Here is a 24,285-nt window from a genome sequence, read left to right as displayed (position 1 = left end):
CCACTTAAGACCTGTGAGCACAGTGTCCATCATCCGCTGGAAGGTGGCAGGAGCACAGCAGAGCCCGAATGGGAGGACGCGGAATTCATAGAGCCCATCTGGTGTTACGAAGGCAGTTTTTTCACGGTCCCTCTCATCAACTTCAATTTGCCAATAACCACTCCTGAGGTCAATGGAGGAGAAGTACTTGGCTCGGCGAAGTCGGTCGAGAGAGTCATCAATCCGTGGCAGCGGATAGACATCCTTCTTTGTCATACTGTTAAGTTTCCGATAGTCAACGCAGAAACGAAGTGTTCCGTCTTTCTTTTTAACGAGGACTACAGGCGAGGACCATGGGCTGCTTGAAGGTTGAATGATGCCATCGGCGAGCATCTCCTTGACTTGCTGTTGGATAGCGTCTCTCTCCCGAGGAGACACACGATAGGGCTGCTGATGGATGGGTCAAGTGCCTTCATGCGTGATAATCCGGTGTTTAATGACCGACGTTTGCTGCACTTTAGATGAAGACGTGAAGCACACACGAAACTCCAGCAATAGATCTTGGAGTTGCCTCTTTTCAACGGAGGAAAGGCTAGAATTGATGTCGACAGCGTGTACGGCATCATCCGGTTCAGTGCTAGGCGTAGCTTCCTCTGAAGCAAAACATTCGGCGACTTCGTGCAGATGGTCGACGTAAGCAATGACAGTGCCACGGAACAGATGTCGATGTTCATTGGAGAAATTGATGACAAGTACCTCCGTCTCTCTTCCACGAAGGAAACAAAGACCTCTTGCCACAGAAACTCCCAAGGCGAGTGGGAGGGGGACATTAGGCTCAACAACCCGGAGGCCGTGATGTGGCTCGTCACAAGTAACTCTGGCGAGGATGCTGGCGCGTGGTGGCACTGTGAGGCTATCATAGGCGACTCGCAGCGTGGAGTGGGACCCGCGGTACTCATGCTTTTCAGTGGCCAGTTTGGCGGAAAACGTCACCAAGCGGTTCGGTAGATCTATAGTGGCACCGTGCTCAGGAAGGAAGTCGATGCCAAGAATAACATCACGAGAGCATTCGCGTAGAACGAGAAAAGTCGCAACAAATGTGCAGCCTCGCACCGTAACCCGGGCTGTACACATACCCAGTGGTGCAACCACATGTCCGCCTGCCATACGTATGTCTGGTCCGTTCCATGGCGTCATCACCTTTTTCAGTGTCCTTGTAAGCCGCCCGCTAAGGATAGAATAATCGGCTCCCGTATCAACTAAAGCGCTGACCTCCTTCGTGTCGACGATAATAGGGATGTCCAGGGAGACCCGGCCAAGACCAGGGCCTGTCGACGTCGGTTCGGAGTGAAGTGAGCGGTGTGGTGGCGGAAGCTGGACGGCGGTTGGATGGTCGGCGTCGGGACAATTCAATGTCGACGGCAGGTCGGAGTGAAGCAAGCGGTGCGGCGACGGAAGCTGGGCGGCAGTTGTGTGGTCTGCGTCGGGGCGATTTAAGCGACACGGCGGTGATAACTGGTCGGCGATGCGGACGACGTCAGGGCGATCTGGTCTGTGCGGCGAAAACTGGACAGTAATTCGGCGTTCGACGTCGGGGCGAATTGAGCGGTGCGGCGGTGGAAGCTTTACAGCGAATCGGTGTGCAGCGGCCTCGCCCCCAAAGGTCGCCGGAGCTAGTTTTCCCGATGAGGGCTCGAGGAACCATGGCGTCCAGCGGTATACCGTGACCCAGAGGGTGAAGAGCGACGAGGCGAAGGCGAGCGCGACTCGCGACGAGGAGAATGTGGCAGACTGGCGGGTGACGTACGCTGGCGGGTGACGTACTCGGCGATGTCCTGAGGCCGCTGACCAGGCCGTGGACAAGGGCTGTCGGGGGAAAATCCCCTAAGGCCCATCTGACGATAAGGGCACTGCCGGTACAGGTGACCTGCCTCGCCACAGTGGTAGCAGAGAGGGCGGTTATCTGGAGCGCGCCAGAGATCAGTTTTCCGGGGCGCCTGGCGCCGATCTGCCCAAAGGGGCAGCGGTGCCGCAGCGTGCACAGCGACCTGAGGTTGCGTGTAAGGCGAAGGGGTAGGTAGCAGGGCTGGGCGGCGTGTGACATCAGCATAAGTCATCCGCTCGGTGGGGCCCGGGGGTGGTGATGGAACGACTGTACTTGTTGGTGGCGTGAGTGCATTCTGGACCTCTTCACGGATGATGCTGGCCAGGGAAGCTGCGCCAGGAGTAAATGATCCATGAACTTTCTGGAGCTCCTCGCGAACCACGGTGCGAATGAGGTCGCGAAGGGAGCTCATATCTGCCCCGGGATTGTAGTCGGTTCGGTCAGACGGCGGTAGTGTGGAGATGGAATTCAGCGGCCGACCGTACTGGCTGCATCGCTGCTGTAGCAGTTTCTCCATGGTCACAGCTTCAGCCAGAAACGCCGCGACGGTGGTGGGCGGGTTCCGCACGAGGCCGGAAAAAAGCTGTTCTTTGACGCCGTGCATCAGGTGCCGAACCTTCTTCTCCTCACTCATAGACGGGTCGGCGCGATGGCAAAGATGCATGACGTCTTCAACGTACATTGCGACCCCCTCGTTCTGACGCTGAACTCGAGAGGTCAGGGCACGCTCGGCATTCTCTCGGCGGTCACTGTTGGCGTACGTACCGAGGAGCTGACTTCGGAAGGCCGGCCACGTAGAGAATGTGGCTTCGCGGTTCTCGAACCATGTCCGAGCAGCGTCTTCAAGGCTGAAGTAGACGTTCAGCATTTTCGCAGCGTCGTCCCAGCCGTTAAACGTCGCGACCCTTTCATAGTGAGCTAGCCAGTCCTCGGCGTCTTCAAACTGCTCACCGTGAAATGGTTTAGGGGTACGTGGGGTCTGAGGGATGAGACAGGACGAAGGGGTGGAAGGGACAGTCATGGTACGGGCGGGCGGTGTCGTTGCCACAGCCAGAGTCTCTTCGTCAAGAGGGAAGGCCTCGGGGGACAAGCCTCGGAGCCGTCGGCTGGTACAATGAACCGGAGTGGTCACGAGAGGCGGCCGCGTAGGGTCGTCCGCAGGAGAAGGGATCATCGATGGCACCTCCACCAGAGTCACGACTGAAGTCAGAGGGAGCCGTGAAAGTACACGTAGCCGAGGACCCGAGAATAAGGTCGGCTTGTAGTTCCGAACACAGAGTCACAGAGTCCAGCACCAGCGCGCCGCTCGTGCCAACCACCGCTTCGTCGTCGTCGGCACCAAACACAGCTGTCGCGCGGCACTAGGCACGTGGCAATATGTCAGCAAGAGCAGCAAAAGTCACGCTATCAGCTCCCGCAACCTCGAGTACGTATACATTTTATTCTGGCGGGATTTAGCAAATTAACGCGGGAGCGCGGTATAGACTAGAAGCCAGGCCGCTACCTTGCTGCGCGCGCGTAATCCCATTTAGAACACCGGTAAAAATACCGAAACGCTAGGACAGCTATCGGCAGTCACGCGCTGCCATGTTGAGAGTTTAGCACACTTCATTTAGCTGCGCTTAACATCGAGACTTCAACCACAGACATCATGCTGCCCCGATTTCTTTTCTTAATTGGGATAGTTGAATTTCCCAGGAGCTCTCCAAGAACCTGAAAATAAGAAAATGGCCATAAGACATAAACATGACATAAGACACTTAATTTAACAAAGCAGAGTTTAGGATGTGCATTCTTCTTTATGACATAGGTTTCCGACTTCCATTTTAAAAAGTTCATACTTGGCATGTGCAAGCAGAATCGGATCGCCAAGTGCAAAACGTATAGAGGTCCAAAACTGCTCGTTTTCCTGAACAAAACTTTTAATGAGCAAATAAGGGCTGCCTTTCCATTCATCGATTCAGCAGTGTGATGACTCTTTCCGGATCGCACCTATAGCCTAATCATGAAAAAAAAAAAAAAAAAAAGTACTACTCTCTCACAGTTTTCCAGCCGCGTCAGCGGGCACCAATGCTGAATAGTTTTACTTTCACCTGTGCATTCATCTGCCCGGCCACCCAGAACAAAAACGTAAACAGAACAGAAGAGCAATATGATGTATTGGACCTCTTACCTCGAGTTTTCTTCTTTTTACGAAAGCAGCTCTTGGCGGCGGAGAGGTGCTCTTGTGTGCGAAGACAGAAGGCACAGCACCGGTTTCCAATCGCGCAGATTTTATCGGTATCCCAAAAGATCGCATCAACGACAAGCTTTGGTGATAGTCATTGTCGCGAAAATGATCTGAGCAGATCACCGACGATTTTGTAGGCTTGAAATCCTTTCTCTTGACCGCGGCAACCCAAAGCGCCGATAGCTTGCGCTCCTTTGGGAATTTATGAAACGCGACATCCTCTCGGCCGCCAGTGTTCGTGCAGCCATAGGCTGCGCAGAACCACGGCATGGTCGTTCTTTTCGTGAAGAACGGTGCAAGATGCACTGAAAAAGCTTGCGGTAACGTTCGCAAGAAGAAAACAAGCGCGAGACAAGAAAAGGTTGCACTGCGTAGCCTGCAAGCGACAGGTGATGCACGGCCTGCTCGGGCAATAGAAGCGGAAGAGAGGTAGACGCCGTCCTTGACGTCACTACCGCCTGTCGTACTCCTGTCGTCTGCTACTGACATCCCCCCTCCAGCGCTGTGCACTGCGGAGAAGCCTGAACGGGGTAGCAACTTTAATCGAAGATTACGTCACTATTTCAAAAGCTAAAGCCAAAATATTTCGTATACTTAACATACAAACCCTGCAGATTCGACCCTCTGAAGCGCATCAAATTCTAAAACCGGTGCAGCTTCCATTTAAAGGTATACTGATCAAATATCCAAGAATATTGTTACGTGGTGACATGACAAGCGATGGAACACGGCGACACAACAGAAACAGAACGACGTGATGACATGACGATGAAACATGCTTTAATGGCCAATGGGCCTGGCGCGAGCGCTCCACCCCGCGCCACTGCCCGCTTCGTCATCTTCGTAGCACTACCCGGGGCCACCGAGCGATCGTCCCGATTGATTGCTAGAAATCCATTGCATGAAGTGACGAACACAGACACAGGATTAGGACATGAAACGCTGGACACCACAATGAATGCGAAGATGGGATGAATGCTTGCTCCGGAGCATCAGGTCCAATCTTCACCGTTTGCCGAAGGCTAAGGCTCATGGACACGCCGAACGGCTTGGGCGGGGGTGCTGTCTTCGCTCGAGTGGTCGTGAGGTCGCTTCGTCGTGGGGTCGGTCGGGTCCGCTTTGGGCTCTTCCTGGTCATCATGTGTTGTGGTCAGGGCTGGGGACGGGGCTGGGGATAGCGGCTGGTCGGGTCTGAGCACAAAGGGCTGGGGCAAGGCTGGGCGGCGATCTCCACGGGCTCTCGGCCGATGGACCCGGCGTATGGTTGGCTTCGACGGTGCAAGGCGAGGATGGGGATGAACCGCACCTCCAACAAAATGTTACGTGGTGACATGACAAGCGATGGAACACAGCGACACAACAGAAACAGAACGACGTAATGACATGACGATGAAATATGCTTTAATGGCCAACGGGCCTGGCGCAAGCGCTCCACCCCGCGCCACTGCCCGCTTCGTCATCTCCGTAGCAATATTGAGAAAGCACCACAATTCATTCTTAAGACCCAATTACACTAGTACAGATGCATAATTCAGGTTAGTTTTGAGCGGATGGCTCTATTTTTGACGTTTTCTGAGCAGCCACCGGGTCAGAGGAAGCGCGCTCCTGACTGTGAGAAGGCGGATGTGATGTCAGCTTTACACTCAGCAACGTCATGGCTCCGCTGCCGCCGCCCCCGTACCTGAGTTGGCTAACCAGCTACGCACAGTGTCGGTTCCCCCGTGTCATGCCGTGCACAATGCTGCGGAGCATGGAATGCTGCAGACGAGGGTAGTCGAGGGGGACGCATACGGAGGGCGTGTATTACGGGCAACTGTCCCGTAGGAACACAGGCAGCAGTTTTAGGACGCATTGCACTTAAAAAAAAAAAAAAAAAAAAGCACTTCTGTCCGCGAGCTTCGCAAGTGCTACGGAGGAAGGAGAAAATGAGCGGGTGCGATCGCTCGCAATGGTGGTGGCTAGATAGGCATGATGCAGACAGGTAAAAGTGACGCGATATCCGGTTTTGTCGGAGTTTTCACAGAAGGCCGCTAGATGCGGCAATTTGAGAAATGTTCATTAAAATACTTTCCGCTCATTTCTGTTCATAAAGTGTATTGTTTTGGTTACTCTCAATGAGATAGTTACCATCTGCACTAGAAATCTCTGTGGCAAAAGAAAGCGCAAGAATTCACAAACAAAACAAGACCAAGATGGTGCTGCTCAAGTTTGGTGGGAGAGGAATGGCGCGCGCTTGAAGTTTGGGAATTTGCGGTGCTTGCTCGCGGCTCCACGGGCTTGTTATATAATTCGTATTCAGTATTTCTAAGATGAGTTCGGCATTGGTAATTACAGAAGGGTAGTTTATAAGACATAGTACTGGAATATATAATCCTCCAAAAACCAACTGTTTCGCGATTTTTCGGTTTTCAAAATTCACTTCCTCCCTTAAATTTTTTGCTGTATGCGACATGAACAAGATATGACATGAGATAAACATGAAGATGAGTGTGTGCTGAAACTACAGATAGCTGAAGTTTCATGCCCCTCTTACTAGCAAAGATAAAAGGAAAATTGACAATGCATGCATGGCTCATGCAATAAGTATGCCCACCCCACACACATACATATGCAGTGCTGAGAGCCCACAATATAGCCTCTGTTCTACATGCCTGACATCCGATGCCTGCCACTGTGTGCGATGGCCGCGGTCCCTCTTGCGATCCTGGCGGTCCAGATTGGTTGCACCACTCTTTTCTTCCGCATCGCTATTCTTCTTCTTGGGGCATGGACAGTCCTTGGCACGATGGCCTATCTTGCCACATGAGCGGCACCCTCGGTCATTGGGCGGCTCTCCATCGGTCAGCCGCTGTCTGTCAAAGAAGTATGCCTGAAAAAGTGAACACAAGAAAGAGAATATATGAGATATACAATACTTTAAAGTACAAAGAGGGCGAGCCATCGGGGCAACAACCATAAAAGACTGAGTGCAAATTACGTATGCCTGAAAAAGTGAACACAAGAAAGAGAATATAAGATATACAATACTTTCAAGTACAAAGAGAGCGAGCCATCGGGGCAACAACCACAAGAGACTGAGTACAAATTGCAGACGATCAGTGTTGTCAATACCAAGAGCAGGGCTTATTTGTGACCCCGTTCATGATTGCCACACAGAAGTCTATGACAGGTAGCCTGCTTCTAAGCTTTACATTTTTATCGACACAAAGAGTTGATCGCAAGACAAACTTGTAAGTGAAAAAATACTGCAGCATCCCTGGTTTCTTTAATGCAATCAAGCCTTAAAAACTGATTTTATGCTTCGGTTACAGGGTGTAACATCTCAAAGTGAAACTGGCTGTGAGTAATGCCACAGTGGAGGACATCGGGCAGTTTTCACAACCAGGGTCGGGTGCTTTAACTACTAATTTTGTTTGCTGTTGTGGTTAGTCAGCCGAGTGAAAGAGGACCCAATTAGCCATGGCCCACCACTCCTAGGAAACTGCTGTTTTTGTTAACTGTACATTATAGAAATTGATATCATGTACCATATTTACTCTATTCTAATGCTCGCCTTTATTAAATACGTATACAGTCGAACCCGGTTATTCGAACCCGGATATATCGAATTTTGGTTATATCGAACTCACGAAATATCCCCTTGAAAATCCCATGTAAAAGTATAGGAAAGCCGCGTCATATATCGAACTCAATTTCACCGGTCGTTCGATATATCGAACTCCGCACCACGCACTGGAAAGCGTGCTTTCCCCAAAGACGGTCGCATTACCCTTGGCCGTTTGCCGCGCGACGTTTTCAAGCCACGAGCGGAAGGAATGAGAGGGGACAGTTCAGCGACGGCTGGTCTGGGCAGCGCCGCGCCCATTCCCCAAAGGCGCGCGCATCTGCAGTTGTCGTTTCCCGCGCGCCAACACATGACGTTTGCAAGCCATGTGCGTGGGTGTGCCCATTCTTCTGCTGAGCTATATCTCTCCTTCAGCACGCGCAACGCATGCGCCAAGCCAGCTCAGCCCGTTTTCAGACAGCCGTCGGACGCTTTCTCCAGCGTGTGTCGCGAACCCTCTACGTGCGGCGGCAAGGCGGCGGACGTGGCTATGGCGCCTGCGGATGTTAAGAAGCGCCAGCTCTCTGTTTCTTTCTTTTTTTTTTTTTTTTTGCGAGAGTCATCTTTTCCTATCGTTGGGCTGTACGCGCGGCGTAGCGTAAGATATGGCGGCTGCGGACGTTAAAAAGCGGCAGGGAATTTTTTTTTTTTTTTTTTTTGCGGATTGTTTATTTTATTTTATTTTTATTGTTTATCCTTGCATGTATGAATCAGCGAAAGCACACGGTCAGCTGCTGCGATCATGACGCCCGCCCCAAGCGCGGCGTGATAAATCGAACCAGGCTTGTGCAATCAAGCCATCACGGGCACTCTGCCAAGTTCGCTCCCCGCCACCGCAGGAGCTATAAAAAGATAAACGCCCCCTGACGTTATCACTGCGCAGCATCATGGCACGCTGCCAGTGAGCTGTGGATGAGACGACCGAAACGGAGTGACACGCGCCATCGACATGCAACACAGAAACCTTGTTTTGAGCTGCCGCGGTGGCTCGAGCGGCGAGAGGGACGCAGTTCCAATAAGTTTGAAAATTTTCGCTCTGTCGCTGCCGCTCGTCACTTGCATGTGAGCGAGCTAACCTTAAAGCATTTTTTTTTTTTTTTCAAATTCTCGGGTGCAAAAGTGGAGGGTGGGTTCATTATGCGAGTGGGTTGATTACGCGACAAATAAGGTATTGTTTTTTTGCATCGTAAGTGCCGTCACAAGCCGATTTCTGTATATCGAATGGGTTCGACTGTATATATATAAAAATGACATGCATGCTAAAGTCGAATGTATGAAAATAAGTTCAACAAAGCAAGTCGCTGGGCTAGTTGGTGGCGATCTTCTATAGAGCACGAAAAACAGGACGAGAAGTGGAAATAACACCGTGCTGTGCTCTGTGCTTCTCTCGTGACCAGTCTTTCGTGCTGTAACTGTGGGGAATGAAAATGAAACTATGGCAGGAGCGAGTTATCGTCATTGGCATCTCAAAACGACAGCTTGGTATCTCTTGTACATAGCCTTCTATACAGTCGAACCTCGCTATAGCGAATTATCGGGCAAAAAGAACTAAATCCAAAGTTCGGTTGGTTTATGGTTTGTATATATGGGAGTTTTTTATTTATAATGAAAGAAAAATTTTAAAATTTGACGCTATATCGGTTATAACAAAGCAGTTTTTTTTTTTACATTAATACGGCAAAAAATGCGTAAAGGAGCCGGAAAAAACATCAAGAAACATAATTTGTTTAAGGGGGGACACGGCTCTTTGCGGCCGAAAATCGGTCCAAATATGAAATTTCCGATTTCCTAATTTTTGTGGTCCTCGGACGTTTCCGCAACTACCTGCAAATTTTGGTTGAAAAATATCACTTATTTCGTACGTTACAGCATTCCAAAGTTGCGAATCTGAACGCTTGGCCCTTTAAACTGAGGTCACATCGCACTGAGTTTTGATCGGCTGCAGATCGAGAAATATGCGCTCCACCAGCATCATTTTGGTCTCGTTCGAAATATCTTAATTAAGGCTATTCCCATGTCATGATTGGTGTCTGTGAGCGAACACCAGAAGTGGGAAACAAAGGGACAAAATTGCACGAAACGCACGCCGCTATTGGGCTCTAAAAGCATGTAATTCAACTTGCCACTTTTGGTTGGCTGCCGGCGTCGGCTGTTTGTGACCTGGTGCCATTTTGAGAAAAGTCGCGCAGTTAGGCCTGCCTGGATTAGTGACGTTCCGTCGTCACGACCTCGTCGTAAGACACGGAATATTTAGGTTGAGCCTCATACAGACCAAGAAGCAAAGAAAGGTAGAGAAAAGAAGCGTGCCAGTGACGCGGCAATGCAGCATTCTGTTATCTTCAATCAATAACGAAGCACCGACACTCCGCGATGGGCTGATAACAGAGAAGTTAGCGGCGTGGCGGTCGCGAAACGGTGTAATGCGCAGCATCGCAAACCTTGCCGAAATAAATTTCCTTCCGAGTTGCAGGGGCAATTATCTCGACGGGAAACGGTGCTGGTTGGTTTGGTTCGTTTGTGGGGTTTAGCGTCCCAAATCATCTCAGGCTACGAGAGACGCCGTAGTGGAGGGCTCCGGAAATTTAGACGACCTGGGGTCCTTTAACGTGCACTGACATCGCACAGCACACGGGCGCATTGCTTTTCGCCTCCACCGAAAAGCGGCCACCGAGGCCGGGATTCGATCCCGCGTCGTTGGGAACAGTAGTCGAGCGTCGTAACCACTGCGCCACCACCCCAAAAACCAGTCGTAAATCATTTTATCGATTTGCTGTTAGGCTTGGTAATTCAAAAACATGCCACAAAACATTTTTTTGCCCATTTCTCACAATTGAATTTTGGACACAGTCACCATTTTGGAGGAGCGATATCTTAGCAGCTATTGCTGTAATTCTTATTTTTCTTTTTTTCTTTTTTTTGCCAGAAAGATAAAGTCATAAGTTCTGCAGCAACACTGCTTTTTCTTTCCCATAGCTATCAAAATAAATCACCCCAGTCCCCAAAATGAGCTTTTTCTTAGGCCAGTTTGACAAGCCATAACTTTTTTAAAAGTCATCCTAGAATGCTCATTTATGCTTTATTGCATTCCTTTGCGATTCTAGATCATTTAAGGATTGAAATCTCCTCAAGGCCTAATTTTTACTAACCATGCTACCTTTAAACAAAAGACCAGCTTTCCTTATATTTAAAACTACCTGCATTAGGTAAAAAGTTTGCAGTTTTGGAATAGTATGAGAAAAGCACAAATGGTGCAAATCTGGCACAAATCTGCCCATAAATAAAAAAGAATGGTTTTAAGTGGGGTGTCCCCCCTTAAAAGAGAGTTAATTTCTTTTTTGTTTTCTCAAAACACCCATTCTTGACTTCTTGCTCTTTTGCGGAAGTGATATCCCTGCCTTCAGAGGAGGTAGAACCATAATTTGTATTGTGGCATGTAGATAAAAGTGCAAAGCACAGAATGTTAGGAACACATTCTGCAATTTATGTCTCAAAAGTTGTTCAGTTTTGCTCGCAATCAGACAGTAGGGCACCAACATTTGGAACAGTGAACTTTGAACTGCTATAACATTGCGTATTTGTTATATCAATAAAGTGCTAACATTGTATTCCTTATGCTTTCTAGTACCTAGCAAAGTGTCCTTGTGCATATGTTGTAGTGCGGTTATTTTCTCATTGTCTCTGCAAATTATGAACAATTATTTTTATTTCCCCTATGAACTAATTGGACATTAAAAAAATAGTTATGTATTTGAAATCAGTGCAAGAAACTGAATCAGAATACCAAGTTTTATCAAGTTTAGTAAAAAATTAAAAAAAATTGTTTTAGGAACCATGTCTTCACTTAAATATTCCGCGCATTCGCTTGCCGCATCATTTACAGCGGCAACAAAAACTACTGCCAACGGATTATAGCCTCCGAGATCACACCCCCGTGTGCAGTGATCTTGAGGTTATGAACGGCCATGGCCGGACCTGAGCGGCGGCGCAGAAGTGTGTTTAAATCCCTCGCACGTTGGCGTGCTGCATCAGTTAGCGGCAACGACAAAAACTAGCATCAATGGACCATGGCCTCTGAGATTACACCTCCGCGCGTGGTGATCTCGAAGGTCATGAGCGGCCATGGCCGGACTCGAGCGTCGCCACCACCGCTGCTCGAGGCTGGCCATGATACGGCTACAAGGCACGTGACTGGCATGTCATCACCATCGCCTCGTCATGGCGTGAGCACCCCGTGCGAGCGCGCTACACACCCCGAGTTCGTTGGCTCCATCGCGCAAATTGTGTGTGGAGGCAATATCCCTTCTTAGTACACATTTTTGCTCTTTAACACGGAACGAAAAGCGAGATTTCATGCTTATACCAAGCTTATAATTCAAACATTGTGCATTTTCGCTCCTTTGTGTTGTCTATATTAGTGTGCATTTTGTTTTGTTTTACAGTAGAACCTCGGTAAAACGAATCTCACGGGGTCGCGAGAAAATTCACACCATCCGAACATTCGTATCACCAAAATGAATGAAAATAAGTATGCAGAAGCATGGGAAAGGCAGTCGCGCATATCTGTTTACGTCCGAAGAGGTTTAGTACAGTCACGAGGTCACAGCTCGCCATTTGCGGCGCACACAGCACGACAAGAGACGACGTGCCAGCCGCACGGCGCCGCAGACTGCTCGCGATGCGTACAGCGCGACTAGCGGTCGCGAAGTCTACGATGTGCGGCCCGTGCGCGCCCGTCACCATGTGCGCCGCCGACTAGTACTATACTCACGGCCGCACGCCGCTACAAACCTTTCGCGGCGTGGAAACCGATCATGATGCCGGCGATGTGCGATCCGCCTGCCTCCACGCACTTCTCGCGACGCGTACAGCATGACTGGAGATGGCGACATGCGGACCGCACGGTGCCGCAAACTGTTAGCGATGGATGGACGCTTACGAGTGATCACTCCCTATATGACCTCTTCACCTCGCCTTGGCAGGAAGACTCCTCGCGCTCCACTCGCTCTGCCAAATTCTGCTCAGGGAACACTGTTTTGACTGGTATGGTGGGAAAATCCATTAGAGAAAAAATTTTCTGAAGCAGATGGGCAGATAGGGCCCAATGGTTCATCTCTATTGGAAAAGGCTACACAACGATGCGAAGAAAGATACCCAAAACAAGATACTTTCCTTTGCTTTTTAGTTGAGACCTAAAACACCGCTGCCACTTGACTTAGACAAGGATTTAAAAGCCTGCAAACGGAACGTAGCAAAAAGGGATGGAACATAACTTAAGGCACACAAGAAGAACCATTGCGGCATTCATTCAATACTCTTGCAAAGACTAGGTCACGAAATTTAAACCAAGCACTATCAAAGAGTAAAAATTGGAAGACATTACATAAATAAATGCTAGTGAACCGTTCCTTATGTGAATTGCAAAATGTGCATGACAGCAGTTTCGCTCAATATCAAACTGTAAAATAAGCAATCCCCATTCTGACATACTACATACGGCGAAAAAGTATACAGTAGCCGACCGATTTTTTGGACTCCAATAATTCAGACTTGCACGATAATTCAGACTTTATTCAGGAGCCGTCACGTGCCTCGTAGGAACGTGTACATTTTCCTGACCGATATTTCGGACCACCTATGGGGCCCAAAGTTCGACTTTTCAGACCAAATTTGGAGCGAGCAATACTGCGGAGATCGTTTTTTGGCCGAAGGCTCTTTTTTTTTTTTTTTTTTTTGGCATCACTTAGATGCAAGCGGGCATCGATTTCGCAAACAACCGGTTTTGCGCGGCTATGAAAGTTAGGCGAAGCAGAGTCATTTGGACGAACTAACTCGGTTCTTCGTTCATCGTTGCCATTTGAGACAGTGGCAGTAACTGAATGCTCGACCTTGTCATCGCGGTAGCCTACTAAGAGCACACAATCAGGCTGAAAATGGAACATGAGCCCCGGTCACTGAGGCTTGCTCCAACAACGCCCGCTGCCGCTACCCGTAAGAAAAATAAGGGGTGCGGGAGGGGGCATCAATGGGGGTTCACTTTGCTTACTTTTTCCCGTGAGTTCCATTTCGTGGTCTCAGCTACCGTTGTTAACCCCGGAAACTAAATTTTATTGCTTTGCACGGCACATACATTCATTTGCGGCTTGAGCTGCGTCCCAGTACGCCGTGAAGTGGCATGGTCATGATGACAGTATGACTGGCCGACACATTCTAACTGGAGGGTTATAGTGGTAACAGCTTAGCATGATCCATTGCTGCAGGGCACCACTGCGCAAGTGATGACAAGCCTTGAGCGAGTTGCATGCTTTCCTGGCAACGTGCACACCTGCCGTGTCAGCACCGTCCGTCGTGCCTGCCATACCAATCGCGAGCGCAAGGGCGGCGCATGGAAGCCGATCAAAGTAGCAGATCGCTTTATGGTATAACTCCCTGTTATCGCCATATAAACGAAACATGAGAAGCAGCAATGTTTGTGATTTGTAAAGGTAATTTTTTGCAGAATAGCTATTGTTTCCAAGTTCCCGGACTTTTCGGACTGTATGATTATGTGGACCATTTCCTGGGTCCTGCCAAGTCTGAAAAAAACGGTCTGCGGCTGTACCTGCGGAAAAGTGCCCCATCAAATCAGCGGCACAACAGACTCACAGCTTACCATAGCCGAACATTCCTGGGGAAGCTTGCGTATTGGCGTTCCAAACAAAGCCCGTCCATTGATGAAGGCCTTCATTATGTATGTGTTCACTATGGGTGGTAAGCAGAATAAGCAAGAGTATTAACCGAGAGAAACACAAGCTACTGAGGCAGTATTTAGCATTGCAATTCCACACATGCAACTTCCTCTACCACAACAAGCACTGCAAGCTAAACTCTGCAGCCTGTATTGTGCAACCTCTCGCAATGAGCACAGCAAGGTCTCAACATTTCTCGTAATCGTGTCAAAGAAAATAAAATGAGGTGGAGGCAACAGAAGCAGCAAAACAATCTTGTACACTTTTACCACACGCTCATGGTATTATGACACGCTTATGTGAAACGCTGCTAGTGCATGCTGCATCACATAGATGGCACCACAGATTCGTGATTGGTAAAGTCCCTTGATAATTTGAAAGTAGCGACTTTGTGTGAACTATGTCGCCGCACCGCGCACCCTCGCCGATCCTCCTCTCTCACCTCTCCCATCGGACGGTGATTGGCTCCGCGGGCGGTCTTCGGGAAAAGCGCGCGATAAGTTTGCTCTTTTTGTGTTTTCATTTTTCGTCTGTGCCATTTTTTAGGCAGCCGCCGCTGCTACGACTGAGCTCCCTGACATTGCGCGCTTGCACTTCACGTTATTCGTGCTCCTTTAGTGCAGTACTATGCCCAGTTGCTGCGCAATTCAGTGCACAAGCCGGCGTGAAAAAGGCTTTGTTCTTTTCACGATTCCGAGCGGCAAGAAAGACACAGAAGAAAAAAGTGGCTGCACAACATCGGCCGCAAGAACTTTACACCGACGAAGACTGCCCATTTCTGCGAGGAACTGCGCATTTCTTCCAAGCAACTGTGTATACTGAAACTGCATGCAAGCGCATCACTAATCTGGCAATCTCACTTAATTCACTCATCACTTTGTGTCGTTATGCGTGTTATTATTTTCACTTCACGGTTCCGCTCAACGTGCTATAATAGCGACGGCTGATGCATACAATGCGCATACAATACCCGCTTTAATTTCTGAACCTAGGTCTCGCTTTTCAACGATAGCGCGTGCAATGAGGGAGATTATTAAGCATTAATAGGCTTATGTTGCAGGAAAGCGTGTAGAGAACTCGTCCACAGAACGTGTCCGCAAAACTATATACAGTCGAACCCGGATATATCGAACTCGAAGGGGATCGTGAAATAGTTCCATATATCGATAATTCGATATATAGAAATCGGCTTGGGACAGCACTTACAATGCGAAAAAACGATACCGCATTTGTCGCGTAATCAACTCACTCGCATAATGAACCCACCCTTCACTTTTGCACTAGAGAATGTGGAAAAAATAAAAGCGTTAAGGCCAGCTCGCTCACATGAAAGCGATTAAGCGATCTCAGCGAGGAGCCGCAGCGACACAGCAAAAAATTTCCGACTTGTTGGAACTGCGTCCATCTGCCGTTCGAGCCACCGCGGCAGCTCGAAACAAAGTTTCTGTGTCGCCGCGGCAGAAATCGCAAGCATTTTCTTGCATGTCGCACTCCGTTTCAGTCGTCTCATCCACAGCTCATTTCTTGGCAGCGTGCCAAGATGCTGCGCAGCGATAACTTAGCGGCGTGTTTATCTTTTTATAGCTCCTGTGGCAGCGGGGAGCGAATTTGGCAGACTGCCTGTGATGGCTTGATTGCACAAGCCTGGTTCGATTTATCACGCTGTGCCTGGGGGGCAGGCGTAGTCCACTGCCATAAAATGTTGGAAAGCGTGATACAGTAGCTGCAAATGCTGTTTGAAGCGAAAAATGCTAAAAGCCGGTGTCATGATCGCAGCTGACCGCGTGCTTTCGTTAATTCATACATGCAAGAATAAACAACTCCCGCAAAAAAGAAAAAAAGCCGCTTCATAACGCCGTAACGCCATATCTTAAGCTACGCCGCGCGTACAGCACAACGATAAAAATAGACGACTCTCGGGGAAAAAAAAAAAAGATAGATCTGCCGCTTGTTAACTACGGCAGGCGTCATAGCCACATCAGCTGCTGCGCGCAGGGGGTTTGCAACACACGCTGGGGAAAGCGTCCGACATTCTGTCTGAAAACGGGCTGAGCTGGCTTGGCGCATGCGTAGCGCGTGCTACTGCGAACGAAGGCCGGGAAAGAGAAAGGAGAGATAGCTCTGTCGCGTTTTTCCCCACTCGTTCCCACCGGTTCTCTCTGGTTCATTCACGCACATGGCTTGCAAACGTCACGTGCTGGCGCGCGGAAAACGATAACCGCAGATGCACGCGCCTTTGGGGAATGGGCGCGGCGCTGCCCTAGCCGAACTGTCCCCTCTCATTACTTCCGCGCGCGGCTTGAAAACGTCACGCGGCAAACGGCTGAGGGTGATGCGATCGTCTTTGGGAAAGGCACACTTTCCAGTGCGTGGTGCGGAGTTCAATATATCGAATGACTGGTGAAATTGAGTTCGATATATGACGCGGCTTTCCTATACTTTTACATGGGATTTTCAAGGGGATATTCCGTGAGTTCGATATAACCGAAATTCGATATATCCGGGTTCGATATATCCGGGTTCGACTATCCGCACATCAAAAATTTCTCTTTAAACCCTTAAAATTTGACCTTGTCCGAATCTGGCGAAAATTGGTGTCTAACCTAACTTGAACATGGCGAATTCAGTGGTTACGTTCAAATTTCAGAACCTCCCGCGAAATGCAGCCCCAGGAACCCTCTGAATTTGACCTCATTCGAATGTGGCTAAAATGGATGTCTAACCTATAATTTGGGTATGGCGAATTCAGTGAAGTCGAATCCAAATTTAGGTGGTCGAGAGGGCCAAATTTCGGGCTGCGGACACTTTCCTTGGATGAAGGGAAATCGGTGCGCGGATCTTTGGCTCTCGGTTTCGGCTCGACATTACCTCAAGGTCGCCGACAGCGGGAGCTAAAAGATTTTTATGCTTAATAGAAAAAAGTTCCTATTCGTTTTCAAGCCGCCGCGAAAATTCTCAACTACAAAAACGATTAAGCCGTTGCATGTGCACTGCGTGGTGCCAAATTCAGACTGAACCTTAATGAAAAATTTTAGGACGGCCATCAAAGCAAATGTTCCAGCTTGTTCCCAGCAAACCTCCACTCGTGAGCAACTTCATAAACTGTGTTTCCGCGAAAATTAGTTCGAGGTAAATCTAAATTTAACTAGCAATTGGTATGCTGAAAATATTCTGGAATGTTCAAATATATTGTAAATATTAAGCTTCATATACTATGCCGTGTTGAGACAGACGGTATTGAAAAGTCAAAAGGAATGTGAAATGTATGCAGCAAGTGGTTTTGTTCGTGCCGCAAGCGCTCTTAATTGGCACCTTCATTGCGCTACGAGACTCTGATTTATGTGGCTCGTGGTAGTCAAGCGTGTCGCATGTCTTGCTCGTGATTTTATTCATTAACAGAGTGTGGAAAAAGCGCGCATGTGCCAGCCAACTGCCCGGACGGCGAGCGAGCGATGCCCAAAATAGCGTGCCGTGTGCAGCACGCGCAGCCGGCGGGCGAGGATATTCGAGGAGGAAAACGCTGGAGTGGAGGAGTGTGTCGCTACTTTAAAATTATTGAGGGGCTTTAGTCATGGGGCGCTAGCCACAACACCCCTCCCCTTCTCTTCTCTACTTCCAATGCTTCGTGTTATGTCCCAAACGCCGACATTAAAGAGCGGGGAAATGTGCCATTAATTGCTGATGCAGGCTAAAAAAGTTAATATAACGGCTGGATTAACGTATGTGTGGCATGGCTGAAGAAGTGAATCTTCAATAAAAAGCTACACGACCCACCCTCACAAAAAGGAATAAGTGCACAAGAAAAAAGCAGAAACTTACTTTTTTCAGACACGCCAGACCCAAGGTTATGGTCAAGGTCGAAGGGATCTGTGAATGAAAACCCCACATTGCGGCGTTACTTGTCACCACCAAACACAGCTGCGGTTATAAAAATTCAAGATATCTCTAGCCAAAAGCCACTACTGTTGATAGCAAACAGCTACAATGCAAACTAATTAAATGTTACAAATGCCAAATGGATGTCAGTAACAAACTTTGGTACTGGCAGCAAAATATTCTTTGCAGAGTCAAACTACTTGAAAAATTAAAATGAAGTTATGAAACTCCCAAAAAAAGCAGCAGTGCCCCTTTAATATACGGAGAAAATTTTGTTCACCTTATCGAAAATTTGTCTTAAAGTGCCGGCATCCTAAAATCAAAGTGCGAGCATGCTGGGCGTGTCCCAAGATATGCCACATGATAACAATAATGAAAAAAGCCTTCAAGAAAGAGGATGACTGTAAATAAAGCATTTATTGCATTAGGTGTCAACTGAAGAGCTTGATAAAAGCTCACATTATCCTACTTTAAAATGGCTTTTCGCCAGCTTTCTTTTTTCGCAGTCCCTCTTTTTTTCATCAATGTACCTCCCAGCAGCTGCTATTATTTGCACTTTCTTATTTTTCATTCCTATCCCACTCGGAACACTTTCAAGATGCCTGGCTGAATAGTGGAGAATCTCCCCTCACCTTGTTCTAGCAGCAAGGGCACACAAAAGTTCACCTTAAGTGGATTTTTTTTGTACATTCACTCCTATGAAAAACGAACCATTCGTGTTATCCAAGAATTCATATTAACTCAGTTCCCCTACCGGATTAACCTTATTGGCACCTAATCTTTAATACCTGCTGCACACCTTTCTCCCTCTATTTTAAAGTGCCACAGGTTAAACTTTCCAGTTCCTACTGCATCTAAAAGACCTACTGATACGAAGTTTCCAGTCCCTACTACATCTAAAAGACCTACTGGTACAAAGTTTACAGTCCCTACTCCATATAGAAGACCTAATGGTACGAAGTTTCCAGTCCCTACTACATCTAAAAGACCTACTGGTATGACATTTACAGTCCCTAGTACATATAAAAGACCTAATGGTAAGAAGTTTCCAGTCATTACTACATCTAAAAGACCTACTGGTACGAAGTTTCCAGTTCCCACTACGTGTAAAAGACCTGCTGGTATGCAGTTTCCAGTACCTACTACATCTAAAAGACCTAATGGTACAAAGTTTCCAGTCTCTACTAAATCTAAAAGACCTAATGATATGCAGTTTCCAATCCCTACTACATTAAAAGACCCAATGGTACTAAGTTTCTAGTTCCTACTACATCTAGAAGATCTACTGGTAAGATACCTAATGGCATGAAGTCTGCAGTGCCTACTACATCTAAAAGACCTAATGATATGCAGTTTCCAGTCCCGACTACATCTAAAAGACCCAATGGTACGAAGTTTCTAGTTCCTACTACATCTAAAAGATCTACTGGTAAGATAATTCCAGTCCCTACTACATCTAAAAGACCTAATGGTATGAAGTCTGCAGTGCCTACTACATCTAAAAGACCCAATGGTACGAAGTTTCTTGTCCCTATTACATCTAAATGTCCTAGAACTAACCTTCAATGGCAATGCGCTGCGCTGTCCACATTTTCTGCAGCCTCGTCACTGGTGCCCGCTGTCGGATGCTGACCACATGTTCTTGGAAGTTGAACTCTTCAGTGTAGAACCTCAGCATGCCAAGCCAGAGCTCGCCGACTGACTCATTGTTCTGCCCAAACTCACCCCACACGTCTTGCTGCACAGTGGTCACACAAGGAGTAACAGTGTGTAACACCACGAAGAAGGCCCGACAACAAAACAGTACAGACAGTGCAAAGCAGATGGGACACAAGGCGAAACTACAACACAGCATTACTAGTGGCTTTAATTCAGCAAGGCACAAGCATGTTATATACATAAAAATAAAGATTGAGGTAGAGGATCAGAAAGAAAAGTCACGAAAACGAAAACGAGGTCATGTAATAGGTGAGTGCATATGTGTTAACTACTTCTGCAGCAGTAGTGAAGAAAACACTCCAAAGCAATTATCCTTGTGCAGCTCGCAAAGAGTTAAGTTACAGTGTGCCATCTCTAAATTTTTCACATACATTAAACTTGCGACATCCTTGAAGGCAATGAACATTAGGTGCAATATTTTTGTCAGTAATAATCACCTAACTTAAATTGACACTTCTCCAGATTGTATTGCAGCACACCAATGAACTGAGCTGTAAGCGGCTGCTGTGAAGAATGCACAAACACTACACAGTTCATCTATTTTTTTTTTTTTTTTTCTTAAATGAACTAGACACAGGTCAAGGGTACAGTAAGATGTATGCATGGCAAAAGCAGGACTGATCCCTTACCAGACGGTCAATGTCTTCAAAAAACCAAGCGTTCCAGCCTTCAATGATGAGCTCTGGCTTGGTCTCTCCCTCTGGGTACAACTGAAACAAACAAGAGCAAAAAAAGCCGCTGCAAAGCTATCAAGGCATCGCACGTGCCTGGTCCGTTTGAATTTGATGTCTGTCGTGATGCAAGCGTACGCATTCATATTAAACAGATGACCCGCTGGGAAAGATTACTGCAATGACAAGCCAGCAGAATAATTTGGCTTTGACTGCAAATGGTTAAAACATATTCTGGGCTGCCGAAGGGGCGCTCGACAAAACAACGCTACTGTTCACTTCCCAAGACAACTTCAAGGCACCTCTAAATAACTGCACCTAACTAAAGGTGGTTCTACTAATTTATTTATTTTTTTTTGCCAAACCAAGCAAACATTTAGATGCATACTGAACAAACAAAAAAGAAAAATAATTCATTTCAGCAGGGGCAGTACCTCCTGAAGCACCGGGATGACTGGCGGCTTGCACTGCTGCAGGTAGTGTAGGGTCATGAGGATGTACGCATAAGAGGACAGGCTTCCTCGGGAGGCATCACCAATGTCGCAGGTCTGAAAGTTTTGTCACAGCTTGTAGGTTAACATTTCGAAGCAGGGCTCCACGAACAGCATGAACCACTCAAGGCACTGGTGTTAGGACACCGTAAACACTTTCCACTTGACACTGGACAGAACTGCCTGATGCATCTGAATATTTCCGAAATACGCAAAGTATGTTGTGCTAGTATGTTTTAAGACATTACAAAAAACAGCACCGAGAAAAAGATTGCCTGCTATATGCAAGAAATGCCACAATATGTCCCCTTCATCACTTTCAGATTTCCCAAATGATCACATGTGAGAGACAAAAATGCCAATAGTAAACTACAATATATATGCCCAACAACAATGGCTTCATTATTCTTTTTTTTTTTTTTAAGTGAAAACTTGAGGCCTTAACTTACAAGGTTAAAAAATTGTGTGCTTTACTCTAATGTGCATTGCAGCTGCAGTTTTACAAGCATGTTGCCACGCGGGGCCATTCCGATCTCAATACTCTATTACAATGAGCACTGTTAAGTATGTTCATGTGCTCTACATCATGCCCAACTCCCTTACACCAAACTTCTCCCTATCTACAGTTATTGATGATATGACCCACTTTTCTAAGTTTTGAATTAGTAACTTGTTTGTCACAAATCTGACCGCTCCAGATAAGATCCTTACCTTTGCAAAGTGCTTGAATGTATAACCTAGGACGCGTACTCTGTAATCAATTTCACTGTACGTTTTTAAAAGTCTGGTGTTGTGCTGCGCCTGCAAGTAAAAAAGGGAAGACAAAGATTACATAATGGCAAGTGAACGCTTAAAGCACACTTTTCTCTCTGCTAAGAAATAAGGAACTTTTACTTTCTGCGCACACACACAAGGCCATAAAAGAATACAAAGAACACAATGTAAGCATCTAATCCAATTTCCCAAACGGAAACAAAGTTAAACCAAGAACAAAAAAGAACACTGTCAGGCTGAATCACAGCAGATCCAGTCAGGTGAGCTGAGTTTTTATTTTCTTTCATAAATGTAAGAGGCCAACTGTGACTAAAGCTCTATCATTATAGTGGCCACCGTAACCACACCTCTGGAAAATGTCACCGATTTTCTTATGTGCACTTTTCTCTCTATTCTTTGAGAAAATGTTCACTTGTTTTATTATATTTTGTACTTCCTTCAGTGCATCTGTTAATAAAAACTATCCACCTTTCGCATCGCTCATGATGTGTTTTTAACGTTTGTCACGAGATGGCGCCACAGTGTTTTGACTACCTTGGACGAAGTGTTGACCATGACCCACTAAATCTTTTGTCGATGAGGCATACGTTTCAGTACCATGACAGCCTTGTGTAGCGAAGGTATAATGGACACTAATCTGCACTAAAAATGTCTAATTACTGTTTCCTGGGTGAGATTTACATTAGTTTTCGAAACATCACCTTTGTCAACGCGCAATTGCCATAAGGGTCGCTGCACAAGGTTTTCATATTGGTTTGCATAAAATGTTGGGCGTATTCACTGATAGAAAAATTCTCAGTGAAAATATTCTACACTGTTTCTAACGAAACCGCTCTGGAGTTGACCATTTGAGAAAGGAAGCTTTCCATTGTGCCGAAAAAACAAATTGGACGTTTAAAGTGCAGTGCTCTGCCCTTTAATGGAATCGCGTGCAGACTGCCGACACAATCAAGCAAGCCGACCCATCTCTCACGGGCCACTTTACCTGGCCTGCTCAGGAGTGCGAAAACCAGTGTTCCACCAAGTGCAAAAACTCTCTACAAAACTTGCGTAAATGCATTCATTTTTGTAATGCTGTTAATGAAACAACACAAACTGCAATTTACACATATGGCATGCGACATAATGCGTACCAGTGTGTTGTACAAGCTGATGTCGCCTTCCAGGCCGCTTGGGATGTGGTAGAACTTAACTATAGGCACCTTGGCCGTGGCGATGGCAGTGATGCTGTTCAGGTCTGGATGCTTGCGCAGCTTCCGGGCTAGTTCGCCGATCATCTTAGAATAATTGAGGTCCTGTGGAGAGCACAAAATCATTTGTTTCATCCTCTGCCGGGGGGAGGGGGGGGGCACTCTCACATGCTCGATGCAATGAGAAATGCTGCTCCGCGCTCTCACCTTGCCGTCCTTGCTGCCTTCAAAGGTAAGGCATATGTCTAGATCACTCCGTACCAGACCAAATCCATTACACGATGAGCCGTAGAGGGTGAGCTTGGCATCTGCATTCCAGACATGCAGAGGAGATGTGAACCTTTGCAAAGCCCTGCGTTAAGCTCAAAACGATGAATGTCCTATTCCCTCAACAGTGCAGCAAGTGGGCTGTATCAGGCTTGGAAGGCAAGCCTACCTCTGTGACCTTAAACCCACCTCTGTGAATACGCCCTTCATGAATTTATCTTGTTCTTTTTTCACCTTCTTCAAATCACAAAAGAGGTTTCATCACGTTCCAGTAGGGAGAATCTAGCTGAAGAAAATGTTTTCTACACGTAGATCAGTCAACTAATATAATCCATTTTCACAAAGACTGTGTCAAACATGACATTCAACACGTGTATGAATAAACAGATAGGGATGTGTACGTGAATTGCAGGTAGTTATGGCTGAGGTGAAAACATATTTTGGGTTGGTTTCGTTTGTGGGGTTTAACGTCCCAAATCGACTCAGGCTATGATTCGCCGTAGTGGAGGACTCCGGAAAGTTCGAGCACGTGAAATTCTCTAATGTGCACTGACATCGCACAGCATACGAGTGCCAAGCTTTTCGCCTCCACCGAAAAGCGGCTGCCGAGACAGAGATTCGACCCCGCAACCTTGGGAACATAGTAAAGCGCCCTAACCACTGCGCCACCTCGGCGGGGCAAAACATACTTCGGTAATCAGACTGGGTTCTCTAACACGAAAACAAAACAAAATTGCCAACTAGGTTTTGAAGTGCACGCCGGTAACACGGCAGTATTGCCTGCACCCTTCAATGTGAAATCATAATAATTTATTATTTTGCAAGTTTACTACCAAGGTTGGATCAATGACCATCACCTGTACCACACGAGGAC

General features: G+C 47.3%; 1 protein-coding gene across 14 annotated transcripts in view; it reads right to left on the bottom strand.

Annotated features, from left to right (window-relative positions):
* LOC146182554 (terminal uridylyltransferase 7-like) overlaps positions 1-24,285 on the bottom strand; it is a 257,608-nt gene that overhangs the window by 13,847 nt on the left and 219,476 nt on the right. For all 14 annotated transcript variants that reach the window (XM_084577697.1, XM_084577690.1, XM_084577703.1 and 11 more), the window contains 9 exons: positions 23,352-23,452; positions 23,088-23,249; positions 21,892-21,981; positions 21,124-21,237; positions 20,648-20,728; positions 19,860-20,037; positions 18,243-18,290; positions 14,348-14,436; positions 6,746-6,963 (listed from right to left, as the gene is read on the bottom strand). In XM_084577697.1, coding sequence (XP_084433823.1) covers positions 6,746-6,963; positions 14,348-14,436; positions 18,243-18,290; positions 19,860-20,037; positions 20,648-20,728; positions 21,124-21,237; positions 21,892-21,981; positions 23,088-23,249; positions 23,352-23,452 — 1,081 coding nt within the window. The remainder of the gene's footprint in view (positions 1-6,745; positions 6,964-14,347; positions 14,437-18,242; positions 18,291-19,859; positions 20,038-20,647; positions 20,729-21,123; positions 21,238-21,891; positions 21,982-23,087; positions 23,250-23,351; positions 23,453-24,285) is intronic.

Source organism: Amblyomma maculatum, chromosome 8 (assembly GCF_055883805.1).
Source record: "Amblyomma maculatum isolate TAMU_Amacu chromosome 8, ASM5588380v1, whole genome shotgun sequence".
Lineage (NCBI taxonomy): Eukaryota > Metazoa > Arthropoda > Arachnida > Ixodida > Ixodidae > Amblyomma > Amblyomma maculatum.
This window is presented reverse-complemented; position numbering and strand designations above follow the sequence as displayed.